This window comes from Ambystoma mexicanum, chromosome 2q (assembly GCF_040938575.1).
Source record: "Ambystoma mexicanum isolate Mex_15411 chromosome 2q, UKY_AmexF1_1, whole genome shotgun sequence".
Taxonomy (NCBI): Eukaryota; Metazoa; Chordata; class Amphibia; order Caudata; family Ambystomatidae; genus Ambystoma; species Ambystoma mexicanum.
Window position 1 is genome coordinate 908,126,219 of NC_090924.1, and position 24,941 is coordinate 908,151,159.

Consider the following 24,941-nt stretch of genomic DNA (forward strand, 5'->3'; position numbering starts at 1 on the left):
AGTGAAGGAATTTGTTAGGGTTATCAATTTTGTCACCATGTCTGATGAGGGTCTGACGAGAATATGGTCCGTGAGGAATTGATCGCCCAGGAACACCACATTTTTTGTAGGAACTGTGCAAGATTTGGTGTAATTTATTGTAAATCCCAATTGTTGAAGAGCTTCTGTTTGTCTCAGAGAAAACATGGTGTGCTGATAAATTGAACCTCGAACCAACCAGTCATCTAGATATGGGCAGACGTGGTGTCCCTGTTTTCTGAGAAAAGCTGCTACTGGTGCTAGGTATTTTGTGAACGTCTTGGGTGCTGATTTTAGGCCGAATGGAAGTACTCAAAAATGGTAATGGCTTTTGCCGACCTTGAATCTGAGATACTTTCGGTGTCTGTATTGGGATGTGGAAGTACGTATCCTTGAGGTCTTACGCACCCAGATATTTGCGGGATTGTATGTCACCATCTTGAACTTCTGCTTTTTGATGTTTTTGTTTAGCTTTCGCAAGTCCAGGATAGGACGCCACTCCCATCTAGTTTCTTGACGACGAAGTACCTGGAGTGTACTCCTTTTCCCTTTGCCGAACGAGTAACTCTTTCGATTGCCCCTTTCTTTACTATTTGACGCACCTCCTGTTGTAGAATTTGATGGTGTGGGTGTGATACCTTTATGGGAGGGAACAGGATTTGTGCGCGTTTCAATTCCAAAAAGTGGCAGCGCTGGATGGCATCTAGCACCCACCTGTCTTTTGTTATTGCTTGCCACTTGCTGAGGAAAAACGCCACATTTCCTCGCACCTGTCCGCCCCTGAGGCAGTCATTGCTGGGCCTTGTTCTGCCTACCTCTTTGAGAGGTGGCAGATCCGCGCTTTCAATGTCCTTGGTGGTACTCCCGGCTGCAATGGGAGGACTGATAATTTCTCTTGTAGCCCTCAGAGTAGTATCCGGATCTGTAGTAATTTTTGTTCTCCATCGAGGAAGAGAATCTAGAATTACCAGGTGCCTCGAAAGGAGCGAAAGGACCTTCTGCCCTGTAGGGTTGTAAGAGATCTAGCAGTGTCTGATTCTGCTTTCATTGTTTTGAGGGCTTCATCAATCTTGTCACTAAACAGATTTTCTCCTTCAAATGGCATGAAAACCACCTTATGCTGTACCTCTTGCTGCAAATCAGTGCAATATAGCCATCCTTGTCTTCGGAAGACTCCCCCATTGCCAATCTGATTGAACCCTGTTTCAGTGAGATCTACAGGGATGCCAAAGCTGTGGTTTGAGGCTTCCTCACCTTCACACACCAGCGTCATGGCTTCCTTCCTCTGTTGCTCCGGTAAATGCTCTAATATAGGAGCCAACCGATACCACATCGCTCGATCGTATCGAGCCACTATTACCAGGGCATTTACTGCTTTGACAGTTGTTGCTCCAATGGTAAGCACCTTATTACCAAAGGCATCAATTTATCTGCCTTCATTGTCCGAGGGAGTGGCGCATTTGTGCTATGTACGAGCCTTGTGACTCGCTGCCGCCGACACCACCAACTCTGGAGAGGGTTGTGAGGTGAGACATTTTGGTGTTGTATCGGGTGCCTTACATTTTTTATCCAGTCTTCCTTTACTTATCGGTTCTGTAAATGGATATTTGAGAGTACGAAGACCCTCCTGCCAAACATGATCTAGGATGTGTATAGAAAACACTGCTTTCCTGCGCTTACCCATGTGTTAAAAAATGAAACAGTCCTTTTCTTCTGCAGGAGTTAAGCCGAATTTCTGGCATGTCTTCGATACCATGGAGTGGAAAGCCCCAATGTCATCTGGAGGCGAGGGTTGAGCAGGACTACCCTGCATATCTTGGTCTGGGTCATCCGTGTCCCACATGTCGGCTCTGCGAGGCGATGAAGAGGCGGTAGAGCTTCTGTCCCGTGGACCAGTGTCTTGGTATGTGTCTACTAATTCTTCATCTTCTTGCTCGCGTATATGTGGACTATGTCCTAGTGGAGGTGGTGGTCTAGGAGGTGATCGATTTTTCGTATACTGAACTAACATGAAACTCGATCTAGTGTCAGAATTTTCTGCCTTATCGTCTCTTACGTTATTGCACCCCCCTTCAAATGAAGTTCTTTCGGCATGGTCCCTGTCTCTCAAGGTCAAAAAACAATAGAACCTTATACTGACAGTGCGAGTTGTGGGCCTCTTCAGGCCACGAGCTGAAAATCAAAGCCACTGACCTTCACTAGAAATAAGCATACATTCTTTCTTTGCAACATCCCGTAGTAAAGCCATCTGTGAGAACTTGAAGTTTCGAATCCATCTATGTACTGCGCCTCAATGTGCAAATGCGAACTGGCTTCTCTCCCATCTGCAACGGCTCGCTTGGCGCGTTCTAATGCCCCCAATTTTGTCCTCGTTGTCTGCGAGCTTTGCAGCCCCAAAGAACCATAACTTTGGACACATTTAATTTTTGGGGGAAGGTCAGGGAAAGTATAAAGTACCCGAGGAGTTGAGTTGAAAGTGAGATTTATTGTTTGTTTGTTTGTTTTATTATTTGCAATACGCAAGCCTCCCCTCGGTTAACAGTGCGCAGCATTTACATGAGATTGCGAAAATTAGTTACACCAACAAAAATATATACATACACATTTAGACAAGGCAAGCAATATGAGGTGAATAGAGAGAGAATTCCAAGATGACATCCAGGTTGTTCGCCACCCAGGCTGGTGAAGGTAGGGGTTAGGGTTAGCATACTTTGTATGTACACTGTACAATAACATTTATTTACAAAAAGACAATCGTATTACAATTATTTAAACCGGGATTTGTACTTCACAACCAGCTCTCCTTTGGGTGGACATGGCACAGTGGCAATGTTTGGTGGCAATGGATCAGTGCTCTGCACAGAAACGTTCAAAATTACATATCTGTGCTTCTCTAATACAGCAACAATAAGGCTTTTGACAAAGTTGAACTCCATTTCCTCATAGACTGGTTTGATCACCCATTGCTTACTTCTTTTTGAAAAGGCCTTAGTGTAGCGAGGCATCCTTACATTACCCGTAGTCCTAGATTGTTCATGGCCGAGATCCTCATTATGGGCCAAGACGGCAAGTAGAGTCCTATGTCTCATGCCCTGTATGCTGAAATGCAAGCGCTTTGGCCTGTACTTTAGGCACATATTGTGGAACACCTCCAAACCTATTGTGTGACAGAATTCTGCCAGTCCACTCAAATCTCTTGATAGAGTTTTATCGAAAACAATCTTCTCAATGGCTTTGTGTGTCGGTGAAGATGGAATCAACCACTTCTTCTTCCGTGCCTCCACTGGGGACAAAGGGCCATGTTCATATTGGTGGAAATGTAGGTTTTGTGACCAGCGGTGCACGTTGGTACAGTGGTGCATCAGTGACCGCCATTTTTCAAGTAGTATTTCCACTGACCCTTCACAAGTTTTGGAGCTCCACCAAAGATGGTTGCTGATAGTCTGGGACCACTCTGAAATACTTTCCAAACCTTTTTTTTCCCCTGCAGCCGAGATTTTCTTATTGATTGATTTAGCAAGATGGCATACATCAAATTGATGTTTAATATGTGGGAACTGCTCTCTCATTGTCTTGGCAATTGAAACTTGTCTGTCCGTGGCTATGAGGTCGATGTGCATTCCCCTCGATTGTAGATATTCCACTGATTTTATAAATCCTAGTTTCTCCATGGCCACTGAGGATGTACATTGTGTTACCTGCACGGCCACCGAACTCACAATTTTCTTACTATCCGTATCCTGAAAGTGGTAGGTGCAGTACTTGGCAGAAAATCCAGGGCTGTCGCACTGTCCATCGCCGGCTAGCCTGAATCGTTTGCCTTCGAATGTACTTGCTAGAGACAATTCTTCAATTTTCCAAGCATCACTAATGGCCGGAAACAGATAATCATGTTGGTATTTGTAGTACTGCGTTTTTTAAATGAAATGGAGTCCCACAAACTGAAAGAAAGACTCTAACTTTCTAAAAACTGGACCCACTAAAAAGTGATGCAGCTGCACACAGTAGATTGCCTGCTGGCAGTTTCCCCAGCATCGGTTGTGCAGACCATGAGAACGTGTGATTTAATCTACAGGCGGCATTTATTTTGACGTTACTGCCTTTTTTTGACGAGTGACATGAATCAATGGCTTCCCACATACTTTCCCTCTAACGGAATGCCCACATTTCAGCATACTTATAATATTCATCAAACAACTGTGGAATACTATGTATTTGCCCTCTTTCATTAGACTGTCATCCGGCATCAAAGTTCTTTCAGCCTGTGACGTTGAGGACATATCACCACATTTGAAAGAAATATCGCTGCTATCAAGTTCTGATGCGTCGGTGAATGCTGCTGCTTGTTCATTCTCTGTCATTTTAACATCTGCTACTTCAACATTGATGGGAGAACACAACAATGTCGACAGCTTTTTTGGTGGCAATTGTTTGGCGGGTGTAGATTGTGTGAATTGATCTGCGACTACTTCAGAGCTATCTTCAATACATCCAGTATCATGTTGTTGTGGTGGTGCGGTCGCACTGTAGCAATGGTCCAATACAACTTTGCTGGATTCTCCGCGCACATTCATTTCATGTTCTGGCTATTGGACATGAGCATCTCGAGTCTGAACACGCCGCGCCTGAATTAAAAGTTCCTCCATAGTGTAAATGGTCTGGCAAGCAACATCTCTCATTTGCTTCACTGTCTGTGTATGTATAGTTCGGACACCCACGGGTAACTAGAGGACAGATTGGAAAAGGGATGTTCAGTATAAACACAAAATAAAGTATAGTACAATTGACTGGAAAAAAACATAAAATAGTCGCCAGCACAAAATAATTTCTAAAGTTATGAACTGTTTGTAACTAACTTTATTTTTGTTTCTTTTCTTTGCAACATTTTTGACTCGACCTTCAACATCTGCACGCTGTTGCTCCAATTCATATCTGCATGTCTCCCCTTCCTCTTGTGCTGCAACGACTATATTTTCTGTATCCGCATAGACAGCGCGGAATGAGGCTCCATCGACTCCCTGAAACATAGTATTTTCATTACTGTGTATCAAAATATTGTTAGCATGAAACACACGTGAGGACGAACACACAGGTACATCTCAATAGCCAAACACGATTTAAACATTGTGTGGAACAATCAAACGACAAGTATTCGAGCTCTGATGACCTAGTTCGATGGAGCTGTCAGTATCCATACCTGTGGCTCTGCATGATCTGCCACGAATGATTGTATTGAAGAGGAGGCATCAGCAACTCCCTGAAACACAGTACTTGCGTTAGTATGGTTTTCAATACTGTAAACATAACACACACTTGGGGTCGACGGCACATGTACATATATAAAGAGATAACCACAAATGTTGCATTGTCTAAAAGAATCAAGGAATATTTAAATATGATCAGATTTAATCAACTTATTTCTCCGATTTCTTTACATCTGCATCATCTAAATGGGATCTTGTGATTGTAGTGGAAGCTCCAGCATCTCCCTGAAACACAGTACTTGCGTTAATAGGGAAGAAAGTATAGGAAATGGAATCATGTTATATGATCACGCTCGATGGAGCTGTCAGTATACATACCTCGTGCTGCTGAAGAATATCTATGGATGTTGTAAATGTGGTGCGCACTTCCGAAAGCTGTTGCGCCGATTCATATCCGCATGGTCCCGCTTCCCCTGGAATTACTTGAATGTCAGGCTCCGCATCAAGTGCGTGGGTTGACGCTTCAACAACTGCCTGAAACATAGTATTTGCATTAGTAAGGATTACAATATTGAAAACACAACACACACTTGGGGTCGACCACACAGGTACATATCAATGGCTAACCACGAATGAAACATGGTGTAGAACAATCAAACGACAAGTGTTCCAGTCCTGATGATCACGGTCGATGGAGCTGTCAGTATCCATACCTCGTGCTGCTGAAGAACATCTAGGGCTGTTGTCAATGTGGTGGACGCTTCAGCATCTCCCTGAAAGACAGTACTTACATTAGTGTGAATAACACTAATTATAACTGAAAACAAACACCACGGGACGACAACTAAGGTGTATATCAATTGGAAAGCACTAACCAAACAATTGGTAAAATAATCACACGATACATAAAAAACTATTACTTGACATGCATAAAACAAGTCTGTAGCGGAATAGCCAAGTATGATTACCTGATACGCGCTAGAAGTGGTTGATAACTGCGGGTACGTCACGGATGTAGAATGTTCTTGCTTTAGATTCAGTGGATAGTCAAGCAGTTGTAAAGGTAAATTATTGTTTGATAATGAAATGCAAATATTAAAAAATTGACATGTAAACCGACAGAATACTTGAGAATAATGCTATTGAAAATGCGCAATATAGTACAGTTCCCTGTGCTCATAAATAGATTTCTTTTGGGGGTTATAAAATCGAAAAATAATTTATTGATAAATGTTATTATTCAAAAAGCTATACACTCATATCAATATCGAAAGTATTACAAGGGAGTATTACAAGGGACACAACACCTAAAATATCTATTAATCCATTTGGCTACCTACACACTACCGCAAGGCCTAAAGCTAAATCCGGACACTCGACTCACCAGTGGCGGAATGTGGACAAATAGAGTTGGAATAGCGTTTGCGAGCAATTTTCGTGTCGTTCGCCGTTTATTCTTCTTTGTTACCCAAGATGTGGCGTACATGTTCGAGGAAAAGTGCCGGCTGCAGATGCGGTATCGATCACCCCTCTTGTCCTCTAAGACTTGTTGGACTCTAATTTCCAGCTCATCCAGTGGATATCCGCAATGTCTGACCCATTCTCTTATTCCATCAACAGTTTTCAGGAATACATGCATTGTAGTGCCTTCAGATTTAGCATGGGTCTTCGAAGGGCAACCGCTAATCGAACAGGCAGGCATTGTTGAAAATTCAGAAAAGTAAATATCAAGATTATTATAAAACCTTGATGAATAAAAATGTCATAAAAAAGTAAATGAACCATACCAGGTTCAATGCAAGGTTTGTTTTGGTCGCCGGAACTATACCAGTTCATCATGTGCGGCTTAGTATTTGCATAAATTACAGAAATCTTTTAAATGATGTGACTAAACTCTGAACATGTGACTCGTCGCTTGGATGTTCTGTCTTGCACGAAAAGGAAACATGCTTGCATTATAGACTGGACCCCCGAAGGATGCAATTCGATGACAATTGACACAGATGAAAATAAATAGATCTATTGATAGCATAACAATTGAAACTCAAGTCAATAGCAATGAGACCAATGACCATAGCACTATTGGGTACTGTAATCGCAAATAGATAGAAATGTAAAAATGACCGAAATATGACTAGGATGCATGGCCTTACCTTGACCAACAAACGATTGGATTCAGCAGGCCGAGCAGTATGTTGCAGGAGAACAGGTAGATGGCCACAGGTAGCACACTGACGAGTTTGCTCGAAGCGGTCACAGATAGCACGACGACGAGCAGATTAGCATAGATCTCAGTGCTTCTCAGGTAGAAGGTTCAGGAGTTGACTTGCAAAGCACAAAGATGTTCTCATGAGACATATCAAGTGGTTTATAAAGTATTAGAAACAGGGGTGTGTTTGTGAATGAATGACCTGGTATTATGTGGATTGCAGGGGGGGCGGCCTGCCTCAGGGGAGGCCTGCCTGGAGACACGAGGTCTGAGGAGGCCATGTGAGCGATGGCCCCTGGGCGTGGGATACCTTTTGAAGTGTACATGCTGTTTGGCACCTTGGCCGTTTGCGCCGTGACAGCCCCCATGCCAGCGCTCATCCCCAGGTGCGAACCGCCTTTGATAGAGGGGGGTTGGATGGATGGACCGGTGGGCATGCAGGCAAGTGTGTGGGAGCGAGGGGCCATCAGGCCCCTCTCATCCTTTACTTCTCAGTAGCAACTCGGACCAAGTGCCTCCAGTAGTGGGTTCGCCCCTTGCCCTTATGTGATGTTAACTTTGGTTGACATTCGCGTAGATCGGACCACTGAGCAGGACGCGAGGCATCCATTTTTGTACCCCCTTTTCACTCCATCTTGGTGACCAGGCCTCACTGCGCAGAGCACATGGCCCCCATCCTCGTTCCCACTCTGACTGGAAAACTCCAGAGGTATTTGCAACAGCTAATAAATGTAACACATCACTCTTCCTCTGAGATCACTGTCCTGCATGTGAACCAACCTGAACTAAGCACATAGCTCGTTCATCTCCACAAACCTGTCCTTGCCCACGCACCCTCGCCAGTGGAAACTTACTGCCATTCTGACCCTGTGTCCCTGCAAGGTATTCTCTTCATGTGCCAGACCACTGACCACGCCATGATGCCCACCTAGCAGATCTCCAACTAACATTAGACCCCTACTGCAGTATATCGTTGCCTATCAATAACAAATGCCACATGCCGGAGATTCTTGTGAGCACAGACCCACACTTCAAACAGTGTATTATAGTGGTCAAGACCCTTAACCTAAGGCCTGTATAATCCAATGTTGATTGATAGTATAGATATATGTGTGACATTTATAGAGACATAACCGACTGAAAGACTTTGAACAAGTGTTATTTAGTGCATGCATTATTGAGAATATATTATGTTAGCTTAGATAGTGAACACCCTGCTTCACAGCGACCTGACCTTTACCCATTCAGAGCACAGATGTCTGACGTCCATCCCTGAATGGAGACACACTTGATTCATTTAAAAAATCGAAACAACCGTTGTTAAAATATATGTGGTGTTTTATTTTGTATCTTATTTTGATGGCACAAAAATACAAGACTTTACACATTGTAGGTCAGGTTGCAGCACAGCGAGAGACAATCCCCTGTACTGACCGCTGTCACTCGGGAACGTTTCTCTTATGGCACGAACGGCACAGGCGGGTATTACTCTTCGAACGCGGTGTCCAAGCCTCCCGTGAAGCCACCATGTAAAGGTTGCAGGTTGCAGCACAGCGAGAGACAATCCCCTGTACTGACCGCTGTCACTCGGGAACGTTTCTCTTATGGCACGAACGGCACAGGCGGGTATTACTCTTCGAACGCGGTGTCCAAGCCTCCCGTGAAGCCACCATGTAAAGGAACGATGGGCCACCAGCCGGTACCACCTGTGAAAAAGAATGATACAAACTGTTTTTAAATGAACAAGATAGGTTTAATAAACGTTTGTTGTCAATGACAATTCTTGTAACTAATGGCATTCTGCTCAGACAAATGCTATCTAGACACTGTACACTATTGAACGACTTTCATGCGTTACAATGATATGTATATGTAATTTTGGATATAGTAGAAGACCATGAAATAGGAGTGGCATGACAAGCAGAGTATACTTACTCGTTACTCGTATTATGAGGATGAACAGTTGCGCGAAGTTTGTGCATAAGCACCATCATTATCCTCAACACGGACTGTGTGAGGCAGGCTGCCCTGAAGTCTGGCAGCTCAGTGATGCATTGCGGTCGTGGCTTGCCTTCCGAAATGTAGGCCGCGCATCCCGAGTTTTCACAGCAGCAGCAGTTCTCGTCCTCGTTTGGCATTAGCTCGCACCGATTGCATGTGCACCAGGTGGAAACACTGTCCATGCGACTAGGTCCAAACTCTTCAGCTGTTGAATCGTCCTCCCAACTGCCGTCCGAAGCCCCATCGTTTTTGCGTGTTTCCCTTTCCAGTAGTTCCTCCTCAGTATACTCGGGCTCGTACATGTAGGGCATTATTGTAGCCATTGTGTGTTAAACAAACTAAAATAATTTATAGCGGTGGTACTGGTATCTGTTCACACGGGCTACAAGCAACGAAAGTAGCTGACCAGAGCACAGAAACGAGTCACAGCATACTCAAAGTAACACAGAGAGAGGAATGGAATCGAAAATCTGCTGCTGTGCGTTGTGAAACGGTCTGTTTATACTTATTGAGGAAAGAGGCGTCCTGCCATTTCCAGGGCGACACGTCATTAGCTGAAGCGCAGCGAATGTTGACACGAGACGTGTTTTGGCATTGCAAAATGGGCGGTACGCGTCTGCTGATGACAGGCTCTGGGGCGGGGGATATGATTTAGTGCCGCAAAAGCAGGTCAGCCAGGGAAATGGGGGAAATGATAGGATTATCACAAAATGGCAGCTCCCTGATGCCTGTTTTCGCGTGCGTATGATGGATGAAAACTCGGGTAAGGTCCATAGGAAATTTTTCTAAAATCGAGCGACTTAGGCTTAAAAACACATGGCCGACCCGTAGGGGCAATAAAAAATTTTTACCGAACCATTCCTTTAAGGTTTCTTTTTTTAAAACCCCGTCAAATTTCACATTCCTCCGCGGAATGGTTAGGGTAGAGGCAGTAAAGACAATCGGCATGCCCGTCACCTCCGTACACATTATTTAGGCAGCCAGTGTCCCAAGGCCTGAATAAGGACGTTTTCGGTCCAGAGGTCTCTATGGTCGTGAACTGGACCATGCCTGTCACCTCCGTACACATTATATGTAGCTGTTGGTTGCTCTGGATGGAGAAAAAGTTGAAGAAATATTAATTCTTTTGAGGAACATGATTTTTTGAGGAACAGACAAGAATGTGAGGAATGCCACCAGCTCAAAAAATGGTTGAAATCTGAGGGGAAGCTGCTGGGGCAGAGCTATACACTTGACGTCGATGGGACACTCGAGGTGTCAAGTTTTTCCATAGGAAAATTACTAAATCAAGGTAACAAGGGATTCCCAGCATGACAGCGAGGAATATTCACCGCATGTGAATCCATGAAAGATCCAACGCTGGAGAAGAGTATTTAAATAACTCTATAAACTCTTTTTAAAACTGTATTACTTACTTTTTACATTGTGGTATCTTTTATTTTACAAAGTTTACTTACTTGCAAGTGTACTGATCCTTCTCTTCCCCTTTCTTATACAGAGATTATATTTTTATAAAAATATAGGTTTTGGACATGCTCTCGTTTAGGATTAATGAAGTGTGTACTATACCCGTTAACCACTCCACTCCAACTCCTGAGGGTTAGGACTGGGCTGCTCAGCCATACTACCACATTGAGGGTATGGTAAGCATAAGGGAATCACTAAAAGTATGGAAGTCAAGAAGATACACCTAAAGACCCCGAACACAGGGCTTAAGGCAAACATCTCGGTAACACTCTCATTGAGTAGTATAAAAATGTTACTTATATCGGACAATGAAAAAGTATGTTATTTTTCACTCTTTGGTAAAAACCATCTGAATGAAGAAAGATGTGCAATGCCAACCAAACTGTCAATAAAATACCAACACATAGCCGGCAACCATTTCCTTTTTGGAACTGTGACAAAGATATTGCTTTTTGTTCTGAACTATTAGCTAGCCAGCATCATTTCTATGAAACTATGTGGGGGAAGCAGGGGGCCAGCTCCTATGTGATTATTTTTTTCATAGCAAGTATTTATTTTTCTAAGTATGTACCTGTTTTTATAGTAAAAGTGTCTGGTAGGACACACATCTTTAGGGCTCACTGAGAAACAACATGTTTCTGTACTAGGAACAAAAACCTTTAAAACTAGGCCCATTGACCAAGCAAGGATGTTTTTACTGGGAATTAACAATTTACCTTTGTTGTGATTACATTCATTGTTAAAAATAAGCTTTTAATTTATAGTTTTAATGCTGAGTAATGCGATGGATCACAGGTATTTTAATTTGCCCTGTGTAATCAGTCAGAGATATATCATTCCTCCAAACCTATGACCATTAACTGTTGTCAGGAGGATCCCAGTGGATTGTCCAAGCTAAGGTTGTCACTGTTATATCTACACAACCTTGACCATTTCAAGTTTTCACTGTAGAGCAGTGTTCTTGTATCATCTCCATTCAAAGCGGTGGGTAAGTGATATTAACATGTGGTTTGATCGGTAGGTGAGGAATAAACTGCACATCAACTACGTATTGTCTGCTACAAGAAAAACTCTTCCCATGGTGCATGCTTACAGCTTTGATGTGAAATAAGTAGAATTACTGGATGACAATATGGCAGTGCCATGTCATTGACGACATTTATAGGCAAGGCAAAGAAAATGAGTGGTACCTCTGGTGGACATCCTTCATGAGCTGATTGATGTCAACCTCACGTTTTCGAAGACTTCCGAATGAAGTGTGACTCTCCACGCATCCTTTCCCCGCAGAACTCAGCTCGAGGACACCAACTTCAGTTCCAATGTTCCCACCTATGCAATTTCCAAACTTTCCATCATACTTCACAAAGTCAGACTCCACAACAACTGGAATCAATAGAAAGAGTTCACGCTTTTCAGTTTTAGTAACACACCATGTACAAAACACACGTCAACAAAAAAACAATGTAGTTACATCTAATTGCAGTCTTCTTGACCCTTTGCCTTATGAATATCATATCTTTAGGACTATCAAATAAGATTTTTTTTTCTTTTTTAAACTAAATCACTTTGAGAGATTGTTCCCACTTGTTCAATAAAAATATGAACCAAAGTAATTTCAGATTGGACTAATGCTAAAGCAGGAGCTATTCTGAAATACATATGCCTCATCACATATAGGATGCTGCGGTACCTGTATTTTGCTGGCACTTTGCCAACACTCCTGTTAAATATCACCACCTTATAGAATTAGAAAAACGTCTAATAACCACCTACAAACAAGCATTGGCAATACCAATAGTTTTGGTGTTTACTACAGTTCGTTGCATTTTGCATATATAAGCACCAGGGCGCAAGGAGGAGAGTGCAAAGTTTCAAAGGAGGATGCAGTAAGGGGTGCAGGTGTGCAATAGAATGAGAAGGGAAATAGAGCAAGGGAGGAAGCCATTGGTAGAGGGTCCCATTGATGAAGAGCAAGAGGAAATCTGAGCGAGAAAAGGTGAGAGTGAGAGTTTAAGAAATAAAGTGAGAGTGTTAGAGGAAGGATGAGAGGGGTTAGGGAGAGGGGTTACGTTGGATGTGTGGGGGAATAAAGGGTGCGGGGTGGGTGGGGCTAGAGAGAGTGAGTAGGGTGTGTGGTGGGGGTAAAGCGAGAGGGGGTATGATTGAGTAGAGAAAGGGATGGGATGGGTGGAAGTAGAGAGAGGGGGTAGGGTGGATGGAGATAGAAAGAGAGGGGATAGGGTGGGTGGATGGGGTAGAGAGAGAGCAGGGGTGGAGTGCGTGTGGGCAAAGAAAGAGGGGTGGGGTTGGTTGGGGAATAGAGGGTAGGGTGGGTATGATAGAAAGAGTTGTTAGGGTGGGTGCGGGCAAAGAGAGTTGTTAGGGTGGGTGGGTGTTAGAGAAAATTGGTAGGGTGGGAGGGGGTAGAGAGAATTCGTTACAGAGAGTGGGGGTACGTTGGGTGGGTGATAGAGAGAGTGGGGGTAGGGTGGGTGGGGGCTAGAGAGAGTGGGGGCAGGGTGGGTGGGGGCTAGAGAGAGTGGGGGTAGGGTGGGTGGGGGTTAGAGAGAGTGGGGGTAGAGAGTGGGTGGGTAGGGTGGGAGGGTGGTTGGGGTAGAGAGTGTGGTGGGAGGGTGGTTGGGGTAGAGAATGTGAGGTTGGGGTGGGGGATGGTAGGTAGAGAGTGTGGGTGGGGGTAGTGGGGTGGGGGAGGGTGTAGAGTGTGGGGGTATGGTGGGTGGGGGTACAGGGGGTAGGGTGGGTTGAGGTAGATATGAGTGAGGGTAGATAGAGTGGGGGTAGGGTGGGTGTGGTAGATATAGGGGTGAATAGAGTAGGGGAAGGGTGGGTGGTGGGGGGTATATAGAATGGGGTACTATGGGTGGGGGTAGATAGAGTGGGGGTAGGGTGCGGGGGGAGGTAGGCAGAGTTGGGGCTGGGTGGGGGGTAGGTAGAATGGGGGTTTGGTGGGTGGGGGTAGCTAGAGTCGGGGGTAGGGTAGGCGGGGGTAGATATGAGTGAGGGTAGATAGAGTGGGGGTAGATATAGTGGGGGTAGATAAAGTGGGGGAAGGGTGGTGTTGGGGGTTGGTTCAGACCCCCCCTGCGTTGCCCGTATGCCCCCAACCTGGCAAGGACCACACCACACACGTCCTTGCTGTTCGGGCTTCCTGGTCGCTCTGCCCGCGTCCGGGAACGCCCCCTTTATTTATGCTGCATGTGGAGGCGTGCAACATCACGCCGCCGCGTGCGCGTCCCTGCAAAAGGGGGAGCGCCACACTCCTCCTTTTTCGGGAGGACACACAAAATACTGTAATAATACACACTGCAAACCACACAAAATTATTAACACAACCGATCAACACAGTTTCCCCATTGGCCCCTTTATTATCAACCACCGGGTCCCCTTACTCAACAATCCACGGACTCAGGTTGACTAGACAATTGTAACAGCACGTAATTGCTGATGTAAGCGGGTTTCCCTCGCCTAGCCCTCTGGGGGTACCTCCCGCTTACCTCCAGCACGGGTAGTCTTTCCGAAGACACCTCCCAGACAGGGGATTCTGGAGTGCTGGGAGGGCCTCCTCCATCGTCCGGTATCTCCATCAAGTCAGGTTCCAGAGGTGGTTCAGTTCGGGGATCCCCCAGCTTCTTAAAAAAGCTGACATTCCTGGTGATGGCAGACCTTCTGTCAGAGGCAGTTATCATGGACCCCTTGACGGCCACAACGTCCAACGGCTCCGTCTCATAGGGGAGGGAGAGTTTCCCGTGGGGGTGTCGATTGCAGATGAGCACTTCGTCCCCAGGCTCCAGCTGCTGTGGGCGATAAGTTCTCTTGCTCGATCCTCACCCGCCGGTCCGCCTCGACCTGTTGGTTGTCAATCACCCCCGGCTCCTTCTCCCCAACCTTGGGAAACAGACCCCGCGGGTAGCGCCTGAACAACGCCTCCGCTGGAGCAACGCCCGTGGAAGCATGCGGGGTGGTGCGGTACACCCGCAGAAACTGATAAAGAGCTCTCTGGAGGGACTATCCCTGTCCTTGGGCGATCCTGAAGGTCTTGTTGAGTGTCTGCATTAGCCTTTCAGCTTCTCCATTCGCCCTGGTCCACAACGGGGTTATCTTCCGCTGTTGTACCCAGCAGCTCTCCATCAGCTCCGAGAACCGTTCACTCTGGAAGGGCGCCCCGTTATCAGAGCACAGCACGTGGGGGAACCCATGGCCCGCAAACATTTTCTCCACGGCCACCACCACATGTTCGAACGCCACAGACTCCACAAACTCCACCTGCAGATATCTCGAGTACTCGTCGACTATTACCAGGAAGTGGGTGCCGATGGTCGCCGATCCAAAGTCCGCATGGACCACTTCCCAAAGTCGCGTGCCCCGGGGCATCGCCTCAATGGCAGGTTCCCTCTGTAATGGCATGCCGCTTGACACCAGACACAGGCCGCTACGAAGTCGTCGACCTTCCGCTCCAGTTCCGGGAACCAAACCTTCAGCCGCAGCCTGGCCTTGGTCTTCGCAGCACCCTGGTGTCCATGGTGGGCTAGATTGATCACGTCCTTCACCTTTGACTGGGGGAGTACTATCCGGTCACCTCAGAGCAGCAGGCCCGACGCCGAGAATGACAGTTCCTCCCTGACCTTCCACAGCTGCTCCAGTCCGGTCTTGGCTTCCTGAGCCCACCGTGCCAAAGATTCTAGCACTGACTTCCACGACCCCTGTTGCATGGAATCCTTTAGGATTTGAAAGCATTCATCTTCGGCAGCTGCCGCTTCTAGCTCCGCCAGGGGCATGCCGTTGGGAGTGGCCGCCTCCACCACCATTCGGATATGATCATCAGCCTCCTCCGAACAGGTGTCATATTCCACTCCCTCCCGCAGTCCTGGGTGCCGGGAGAGATAGTCCGCTGCGTTGTTGGCCCCTGGTCTGTACACCAAGGTGACTCCATACTCTAGGAGAACGAGCATCCACCTCTCGATCCTCACCGGTGGCTTCGATGATGACCCTGCCAGAATGGGAAGCAGGGGCTTATGGTCAGTCACGACCGTCACCGGCCGTCCCAGGACATAGAACCGGAAGTGCCTGCAGCCCCAGAGAACCGCAAGTGCCTCACGCTCAATCTGTGAATACCTTTGCTGAGTGTCGGACAACGCCTTGCTGGCGTATGCCACTGGCCGGACACCCCTGTCACGATCTATCTGAGTCAGTATGGCGCCCAGGCCAAACGGACTGGCATCCACGATGATCTCCGATGGCAATGCAGGATCGAAAAACGCCATTGTGTCCTCAGCCGCCAGCGCACCCTTAATGTCTTTGAACGCCGCCTGTTCAAGTGGGCCCCAGTGCCAGGTGGATTCCTTCTTTGTTAGTGCTCTGAGAGGTTCAGACCTGGAGGCGAGGTTTTGAATGAACCGCCCACAGTAAGTGACCATACCGAGGAAGCTTCTCACATCGGACACTGACTCGGGCGGCTGCGCCTTCTTGATGTCCTGAACCTTCTTGGGGTCTGGCGATACCCCTCCCTCTTTGAATACGAATCCGAAGAATTCGATGGAGGGGCGCAGGAATTTGCACTTGTCCCTATTAAGGGTGAGTCCCAGTGACTGCAATCTCTCGAACGTCTTCGCCAGCTTCCTCAGATGACCCACCTCAGTCTTTGCAAACACCAAGATATCATCACTGATGTTTAGTACGCCCTCCAGATCTGCGAGGGCGCCTCGGATGATATTCTGAAAGACTTCTGCTGCCGAGGACACTCCGAAGCTTAGTCTCTTGTGCGGTATAGTCCTCGGTGGGTGGTGAATGTGGTGATGTACCTCGATTCAGGATGGAGGACCACCTGATGGTAGCCTGCCCGGAGGTCCAGCTTGGAAAAGAAGCGAGCCCCCTGCACTTCCGCAATAATGTCATCGATAGTAGGGGTAAGATGCCTCTCCCTCTTAATGGCCTTGTTTGGCAGCCTCATATCTACACAGATACGGACAGAGTCAGGTTGCTTGGGCTTCCTAGCCATGACAATCGGGGACACCCAGGGGGTCGGGCCCTCCACTTTCTCAATGATGTCGAGGTCCACCAGGTTGTCCAGTTCATTGTCCACCTGTTCACGGAGATGGAACGGCACCCTGCAGTGTTTCAGGGCGATGGGCTGCACAGAGTCATCAATATGCAACCTCATGGGGTCACCAGTCATCCGCCCAATCCCGTTGAAGAGAGCGGCATACTTCTCGAGCAGGTCGGTAATGTCCTCGAGGTATACCGAGTACGCGAAGCTAACAGTTCCAAGAGCCTCAGCAGCGGAACAGCTCAGCAGAGTGTTATTGTTTACTGGCGTTACATAAAATCGGGCTTTGATCTGCGACCCCTCATGCTCCACCTTCACCACAAAGGCCCCATCCAGTGGGATTGGTTCCAGTCCCCCAAACGCAAATATGCGAGCCTTCGGTGTTAGTAGCTTGGGGGGCGAGTTCATGGCATCATAATGTCCCCGGGCCATCACATTGACCGATGCCCCTGTATCTACCAGGACCGGGACTGGCGAGTTGTTGACCTCCACCACACACCTCAGTTGTCTCTGGTGCTTTCCTTTCACGATTCCCACACTGGAGACAAAGAAAACGTTCTCTTCCTCTTCCTCCTCTGCCTCCGCCACCTGGGCATCTTCCTCACACTGGTCCACCTGAGCCACATTTGGCGGGTGGCTTTGGCGCTGGAACCTGGACCGGGCCAGGCCTCTCGGCACCAATATGGGCAGGGCTGCCTTGCACACCCTCGAGAACTGGTCAGGCAGTCCGCACCTACCACATGTCCTCCCCGTCGCCGGACACTCAGTTGGGTGAGGAAGATCATACCCAAACTTCTGGCACGATTCACCCGCTCTTCCTGCTCTGTCACGGGGGCCTGCCCCAGGTCTTCTGACTCCTCTGCCACCCCGCGACATGGCACACACCTCCTCAGACTTGACTGAGCGGGACCCCGCCTCCATCCTGGCTACCCGAGCCTCTGCCACCTCATGGCACCGGCCCAGCTCGAGGATGCGGGGCAGAGTGATTCCCGGCTCTCTCAGGACCTGCCTTCTGAGTTTGCCCGAGGAGCACGCCTGGATCAGCATAGTTCGTATCATGTCCTATGCGTCTCTCCGCGCACATGCCAGCGAGAGGCGACACAGGCGTCCATAAAAGGTGCCCAGCGTCTCATCTTCCTTTTGTTTTGCCGACAGCATCACAAACCTTTCATAGTCCGAGTTGGCGAGAGGAAGAAAGTGAGCCTGGAGGGCAGTTTTAGCTGCGTCATAGGAGCCATCTCCCAGTGGAAGCGCCTCAAAAATCTCTTGGACCGAAGGCCCCGCCGGATATAGCATAGTTGCTAGCCTGCTGTCATCATCTGTCACTTGTGCAGCCCTAAAGTACATGTCGAGGTGGTTGACCCACCTCTTCCATCTCGGCCCAATGCTGGATGGCGGGCCCGATACGTCGAACTCAGGGATGGGCTGTAGGGCCGCCTGGGCACGTGCCTGGGCCATGATGGGAGGCCCTTGCTGAGCAATCTGCTGCACCGCCGGCGGCGCCTGAGGCAAAGGAGCTTGACCACCTGCTTGAACTTGAGGGAGTTGCTGTGGAGCTGATATCTGTGGCTGCACCGGGGGCACTGGGACCTGACCCCCTGCTGGAGCTAGAGGGACTTGTTGTTGAGCCGCTGCTTGTCCACCGTCCTGGGGGAGCTGTTGGGCTGCTAGGAGCCCACTGTCTTGATCTTCAGAATCACTCATGGGCTTGAGCGCACAGGCACCCCCACCTTGGACCTTGGGGGCCGCAACTCAATCGCCAACCACTACAGCACAGTTCTGATGCCCCACCCAGGAAAATGAAAAGTCCAACCTGGGGGAAGATGATGATGGTGCGATGCCTCTTTCTCCAGGCTACCTCATGCGCCCACACAGCAACTGGACCTGATGAAGAACCAGAAGAAGAAACAAAATGGACGGTCCACCACTGCAGCAGTCCTCACTGATGATGAAGAAGATGAAGAAGAAGCCTCAGCAGCCTGATGATGAAGGGGATGAAGAAGCACCTTAACCCCAGCTGTAGTAGCACCCAGTGGATGTAGAAATTGAGCCAAGAAAGAGAACTGGGCTAGGCAGGCCCAGCCATTATAGCCCCTCTCCTTGCTTACACTCTACGTAGGAGACCCAAATTTTGAAGAAAAAAAGAAAATCGGGCATGGGCATGCAGGTATAACTGCCTCCTAGCAGTGTGCCACATAATTAGGCCTGGATGCCACTCACCGCCCAAACCGGAGCTCAGTGAAGTTCCACAGCCTTATTGACAAAATAGCCGCCAGCTGCGTGTGCGATGCACGGCCACGTCACAAAACGAAATGTCCGTTGATTCAGTTTCAGGAAAATAATTATACAGCTTTGTCACCGCCGGGCCCAGGGATCATCATCCACCCGTCGCCACTGTTGGGGGTTGGTTCAGACCCCCTATGCGTTCCCTGTATGCCCCAAACCTGGCAAGGACCACACCACACACGTCCTTGCTGTTCGGGCTTCCCGGTCGCTCTGCCCGCGTCTGGGAACGCCCCCTTTATTTATGCTGCACGCGGCGGCGTGCAACGTCACGCCGCCGCGTGTGCGTCCCTGCAAAAGGTGCAGCGCCACAGATGGGTGGGTAGTGGGAGTAGATAATGTGGGTGATTTTTGGGGGTAGAGTGGGGGTTCGGTAGGGTGGGTGGTGGTAGGAAGAGTAGGGGTAGGGTGGATGAGTGGGGGGATGGTGGGTGGGGTAGGTAGAGTGGGGGTAGATATTGTTGTGGGTTGGGTGGGGGTAAAGAGAGCGGTTATCGGGGGGAAGCTGCGCATAGTGAGGCAGCCACAGGAGGAATTTAAAAAGATTGCAACTGAACATAAAAATAGGCCAATTGTACGCAAAAAAGCACAATATGGCAAATAAATACGCAGCTGGGAAATGGAGAGCCCGCCGGCTTGCTTCTTACAAAGCTGCAGAGTGGAGAAACTCTTGTTAGGGAGCTTCTCATTGAATAGTACAGTGGAGGAGTTAGGAAAAATGAATTTTAGTGAGTTGGCCATATAATGGCGTGGCATTGCTGGTTGCTATGCCATCCAGATATGCTCAGTACAGAACCACATTTTCTCTCTCTCTCTCTCTCTCTCGTAACAATGGTTTCTGCAATTTTGAGGTTTGCGCCACAAAACTGTGCCAAAACAAAAAATGACCTGTTCAAAGACGGTGCTAATGTTAGGCGCCAAGGTCCAAATTGAAATTCCTGGCTGTATATTGCCAGATGGTGCTAAAGCCGCATCCAAAAGACTGTGGCATATACAAACATTATAATATTGGGCTTGTTCAGCATAGGAGGGACAACACTTTACTCTGCATAACAGCATTAAACTAAATTATTTATGTATAAAATAACATGAGAAGGATGAAACATTATCAAAATGCTTAAGTTCTACCAGCGCCCTTCTCCTCAAAGATACTAATTCCAGAGCCATCTCGGGTATATCCAAATCCTTTATTCTAGGCATTTGGACTTGAAGTCTTATCAAGTGTTTATGCACAGCGAGAATTCACGTGGATATGTTTGTGAAGAAGGTTGGTGGAGCCAGGTTTTGGTACCTGCTCATCATTTTTCAATGATGATGTGTATTGTATTGAATGGGCATTTGCAGAGCGTGAACTAAGGCCAAGGCAACTAGGCGCTAAGGCGCTAAGCAACACAGATAAGGGAGACAAAAAACAGCTAAGCAGGTCACTTCAAGTTAAACTGAATCTGATCAGTAAGCTCACCGAGAAACAGAGGAAGAGAATTCCAAGCTTAGGAGGCAAGACTGTAAATGGGGCGCCTCCTGCTCGAGCCTTGCAGTAGCTCGGAATCTTCAGTAGGATTTGTGAAGAAGACTGCAGGGTACAAACAGGTTTATATAGAGTCAGCTTAGAGCACAAATATTCTGCTCCGGTATTATAGATGGCACGATGTACCAGGCAAAGTATCTTGAACTTACTACGGCTCTCAATGCGGAGCCAGTGCAGTTAGCAAAGTAAGGCCAAAGAATAAGACAACCTTTGGGCACCCAGAGCCAACCGCGCCATAGAGATCTGTAGAACCTGTAAACGCTGGACCCCATAATGGAAGAAGTAACCACCTTGGTCCGGGACTCAGGAAGAAGAAATGGCAACATTTTCATTAATATTTTGAGTTTAGCAAAGCCAATTTGGCAAACAGATGAGATTTGCACTTCTCTTGAGCCATTGGAAAGAAGCTTAATTCCAAGACTTTTTACAGCATCCTCAGATGAGGGACAGCGTCTTAGAGAGGGAGGCCAATATTCGGCACTCCATGAGGACCGAGCAGCTGGGAGCCCACGAACAGCACCTCTGTTTTAACACCATTGTATTTTAGCCTGTTTGTAGCCATCCAATCCCCAATGGCAAATAAACAGTTCCACAGTGTGGTCGGAGAATCCGACCCTGGAGCATTTAGATGAAAAAGGACCTGCGTATTGTCTGCGTAGCTGTAAAACCGCATGCCGTGCTTAGCAATTAGGTTGGCCGGTGGACACAGATGCAGGTTAAACAAGCGGGGATAGGGCGGAGCCCTGCGGAACCCCGGAAGTCAGTGCCACTGGAGAAGATTTAAAAAGAGGCAGTGAGACTGTATGACACCGGTCAGATAAAGATTTAAACCATTGGAGACGGTATCTTAGAATTCCAGTTCTCTCCAAACTTTGCAGTTAAATGTCGTGGTCCACAGTATCAAAAGCTGTGAAGAGGTCATGGAGAATCAAAACATGGAGAGCCCACTGAGGAAAACAATCAACCACCTGCTCTCCGTTTAGCAAACCGCTTAACATGCAAGGAGTTGGTGCCAGAGGAGCGCAGGTGTCTAGAGGGGGAGTATTTGGTCAGAAAGAGTTGCAGATAGAGTGGTACCCGGCCCCAGACAGCCTTGTGGATGATGCAGACAGATTTTAATTTAATCCGTTCTGCGATCGGGAGCCAGTGCAGACTTTGTAGGGCAGGAGAGATGCGGTCCCTGGCCTTGATGCCAAGGATAAGTCTCGCTGCCCTATTCTGGATTAGCTGGAGGGGTCGGTGAGTGGACAAAGGTAGATTAAGGAGGAAGCTATTGCATTAAAGATTTATTATACCAATTCACTTGATGCATTAAGCCCATGCCCTGTTTATCACTGGGTGGCAGGACCCCTGCTTCTTCACCTACAACACCATGGCATTGTGTGGTTTATTGCCCATTTAGGGTTGGACCACCTGATTTGTACAACGTGTTATTTTCCCATTCTGAGGAGAGAGGGCTACCAAAGATGTTTAAAATCAAGATGGCCGTAGATCGGGCAGATATCACGGAGAAAGAAAGACAAGAGGTGAACAGAAGAAAGGAGAAGGGTAGTGATTTTAGCATATTAGGGCCAGTCAACCAAGCAATCCCATCATGCATGTTGATGAACTACCATTAAGGAATTTACTAGAGTGATACGGCTTGCAAAGTTAAAGCAAACAAAATCTCATCTTAATGTAGACATAAAAATGCATGGCCATCCACATGTTGTACCAATAGTTTTCTTTTGGGCCCACTGGCCCTGGCCTTTAGCCATGGCCCCTGGCCGCGGCCGAACATGTTGAATAGTTTCTTCAGGTCTCACTAACTATGGTCTTCGGCCGTGGCCTCTGTACGTGTTGCATCAATATCTTTATCTTGCGGTCACTGGCCATGTCACACTGTTAATTTGTTACCAAACACTGAGCAGATATAGGCACTGTAAATGTCACACTTCTTTTTTCTTACTCCTTGACAAACTCTTTTTTTCAAAAATGTAATCTAAATCGCTCCAGCGAGTCAAATGATTTTAGCCTCTCTCAGCCTCTCTGCTACAAAGCACCATTTCCAGTTTGGCAGGGGGGTGGGCCCTTGACAAACCCTTGATTTAGAAATTGTCATCCAAATCCATCCAGCAAGTCAAAAGTCATTAGCCTCACTCAGCCTCTCTGCTATAAAAAGCACCAACACTAATATACAGGTTTTAAGGAGCTGCACCCCCCACTTCTCTGTCAAATATTTTAAGAACTACTAATTGGATTTACCCCAATCCAGTCAAGCAATATAAGTAAACACTTTGTGCGCAAGTTGTTTCGTATTTGACCCAAATATGCCCAGCAGTTTTCGCGCTACAGCTGCTCAAAAACTGCACTTTTTCTCTAAGGGAAAATGAATGGGCTGAAATCTCTGGCGCTTTGTTTTCTTTCTTTTATCATTTTTTAAAAACATGTTCATACAGTTTGTATGCATTGAACAAAACAATCAACAGTTTTGCTATTACATACACTCTGAGCAAACCTATCCGGCTTCACGACCTATAGTAACTAAACATTTTCCCAATAAAACATCCCTCATACAATTCTCCCTCATTCCCACCCTCGCTACCCCTTCCTGACAATCTCCCTGAGTCTCTTGCTTTCCAAGCTGCCCCCTTTCAGGGCAGGTGTAAATCCCCAGTCCAATGCTCCCCCTCGTGCTCCCCCGGTTCTCGCCCCCCCCCCGCAAGATCTCTTCCTCTGCCATCCCCCATCATTGTGTGTCTCCAGTCCAAGATTGCACTTTGGGCACTCCAGGGTGTTTCAAGATATCGCTATCCTGCTCTTAGCCAGTATTAGCAGACATTTCGCTATTTTCTTCTTTGTTTTTGCTTGTTTGCACCCGGTACCAATCCCCAAAGACATCTCATCAGAGTAGACTCATATGTACTGTGTGTCCAGGAGTTCATCTTTTCCATAACCTCTCCCTAATACATTTTAATCACCCAGCAGTACCATATCATATGTCAAAATCCTGCTGATGCTTCCCCGCATCTTGGACAGCAGTGTGGCTGTTGCGGGTTAATCGTGTGCAGTCTAGACAGAGTCATGTATACTCTATGCAAGAAGTTACATTGATTTAAACGAAACTTTGCATTTCTGGATACCTTTTTAACTTGTTCCCAGATGCAAATCCACTGATCATCTGCGATTTCATGCCCCATGTCCCTCTCCCACTTCTCTTTGATCCCTGACATAGGCTTCTGTTTCTGTTTACTAATCCCCCTGTACAATGAGGTAATAACCCACTACTCCTGCCCAATTCTAGCACCTTCTGTACTAAGGGATTCACCTCGGGTTCTTCTGGAATCGCATCCCACAAATCTGCCAGCCTTTTTACCAGCCACGCATAGCCCAGGAAGGATTCCGTGAAATAGCGCATACTTGTCTCCACTGTTCAAACGGCAGAAGCTTTCCTTCTATATAGAGATCCCCTATCCTTGTGCAACAATTATTTTATTTACCAGCTTCTAAAGTTGTCATTATCTCTCTTATGATCTGATCAAACTGCAATGGCAGGTTCAAACTATACGTCTGTGTTCTATGCAATTTCCGTGCAAGGCCACTCCATATCTCCCTTTGAAGGACATATATTTCGCTAATTCCCATTGTGCCCACTGGGTCCAACAATAACTCAATCCCCTCCCTGTTCCGCAACTCCTGGTAGGAGTCTCCTCTGATTCCCCCCCAGTGAATCATTCCAGTGAGTTACTGTCTGCAACTGGGCTGCCATGAAATAAGTTTCAAAATTCAGACGCGTTAACCCCCCATCTAGGTCTGATCTGCCTAGTGTCTCTAGTGCCACCCCGTATACGGCCTTTGCCCCATAGCAATTCGCAGATTTTTACATCCAACATTTTAAAGAAAACTCTTTTTTATCTTATATGATGTGTTTATGACATAATAAAGCAATGTAGGCAGCACTGCCATCTTGCATAAAGCACTTTTCCTTATCAATGACAGTGGCAGGGTCTTCCAAAAATCCACTGAATTTTCTATACCTGATAATGCTCTCCCTGTTTTATAAACAAAGGTTTCCTCAATCTCATGAAAAATTATGATACCCAGATAGCAGGAGGACTCTAGTCCCATCGCATCTCCCCCAGAGGAAGCCTTTCCTTTGGTTGTCCCTGCAAGGTCGCCAGCGGGAAC

General features: G+C 47.2%; 1 protein-coding gene across 2 annotated transcripts in view; it reads right to left on the reverse strand.

The window, feature by feature from the left end:
* GSDME (gasdermin E) overlaps positions 1 to 24,941 on the reverse strand; it is a 941,072-nt gene that overhangs the window by 541,792 nt on the left and 374,339 nt on the right. For both annotated transcript variants that reach the window (XM_069648197.1, XM_069648198.1), the window contains exon 3: positions 12,090 to 12,282. In XM_069648197.1, coding sequence (XP_069504298.1) covers positions 12,090 to 12,282 — 193 coding nt within the window. The remainder of the gene's footprint in view (positions 1 to 12,089; positions 12,283 to 24,941) is intronic.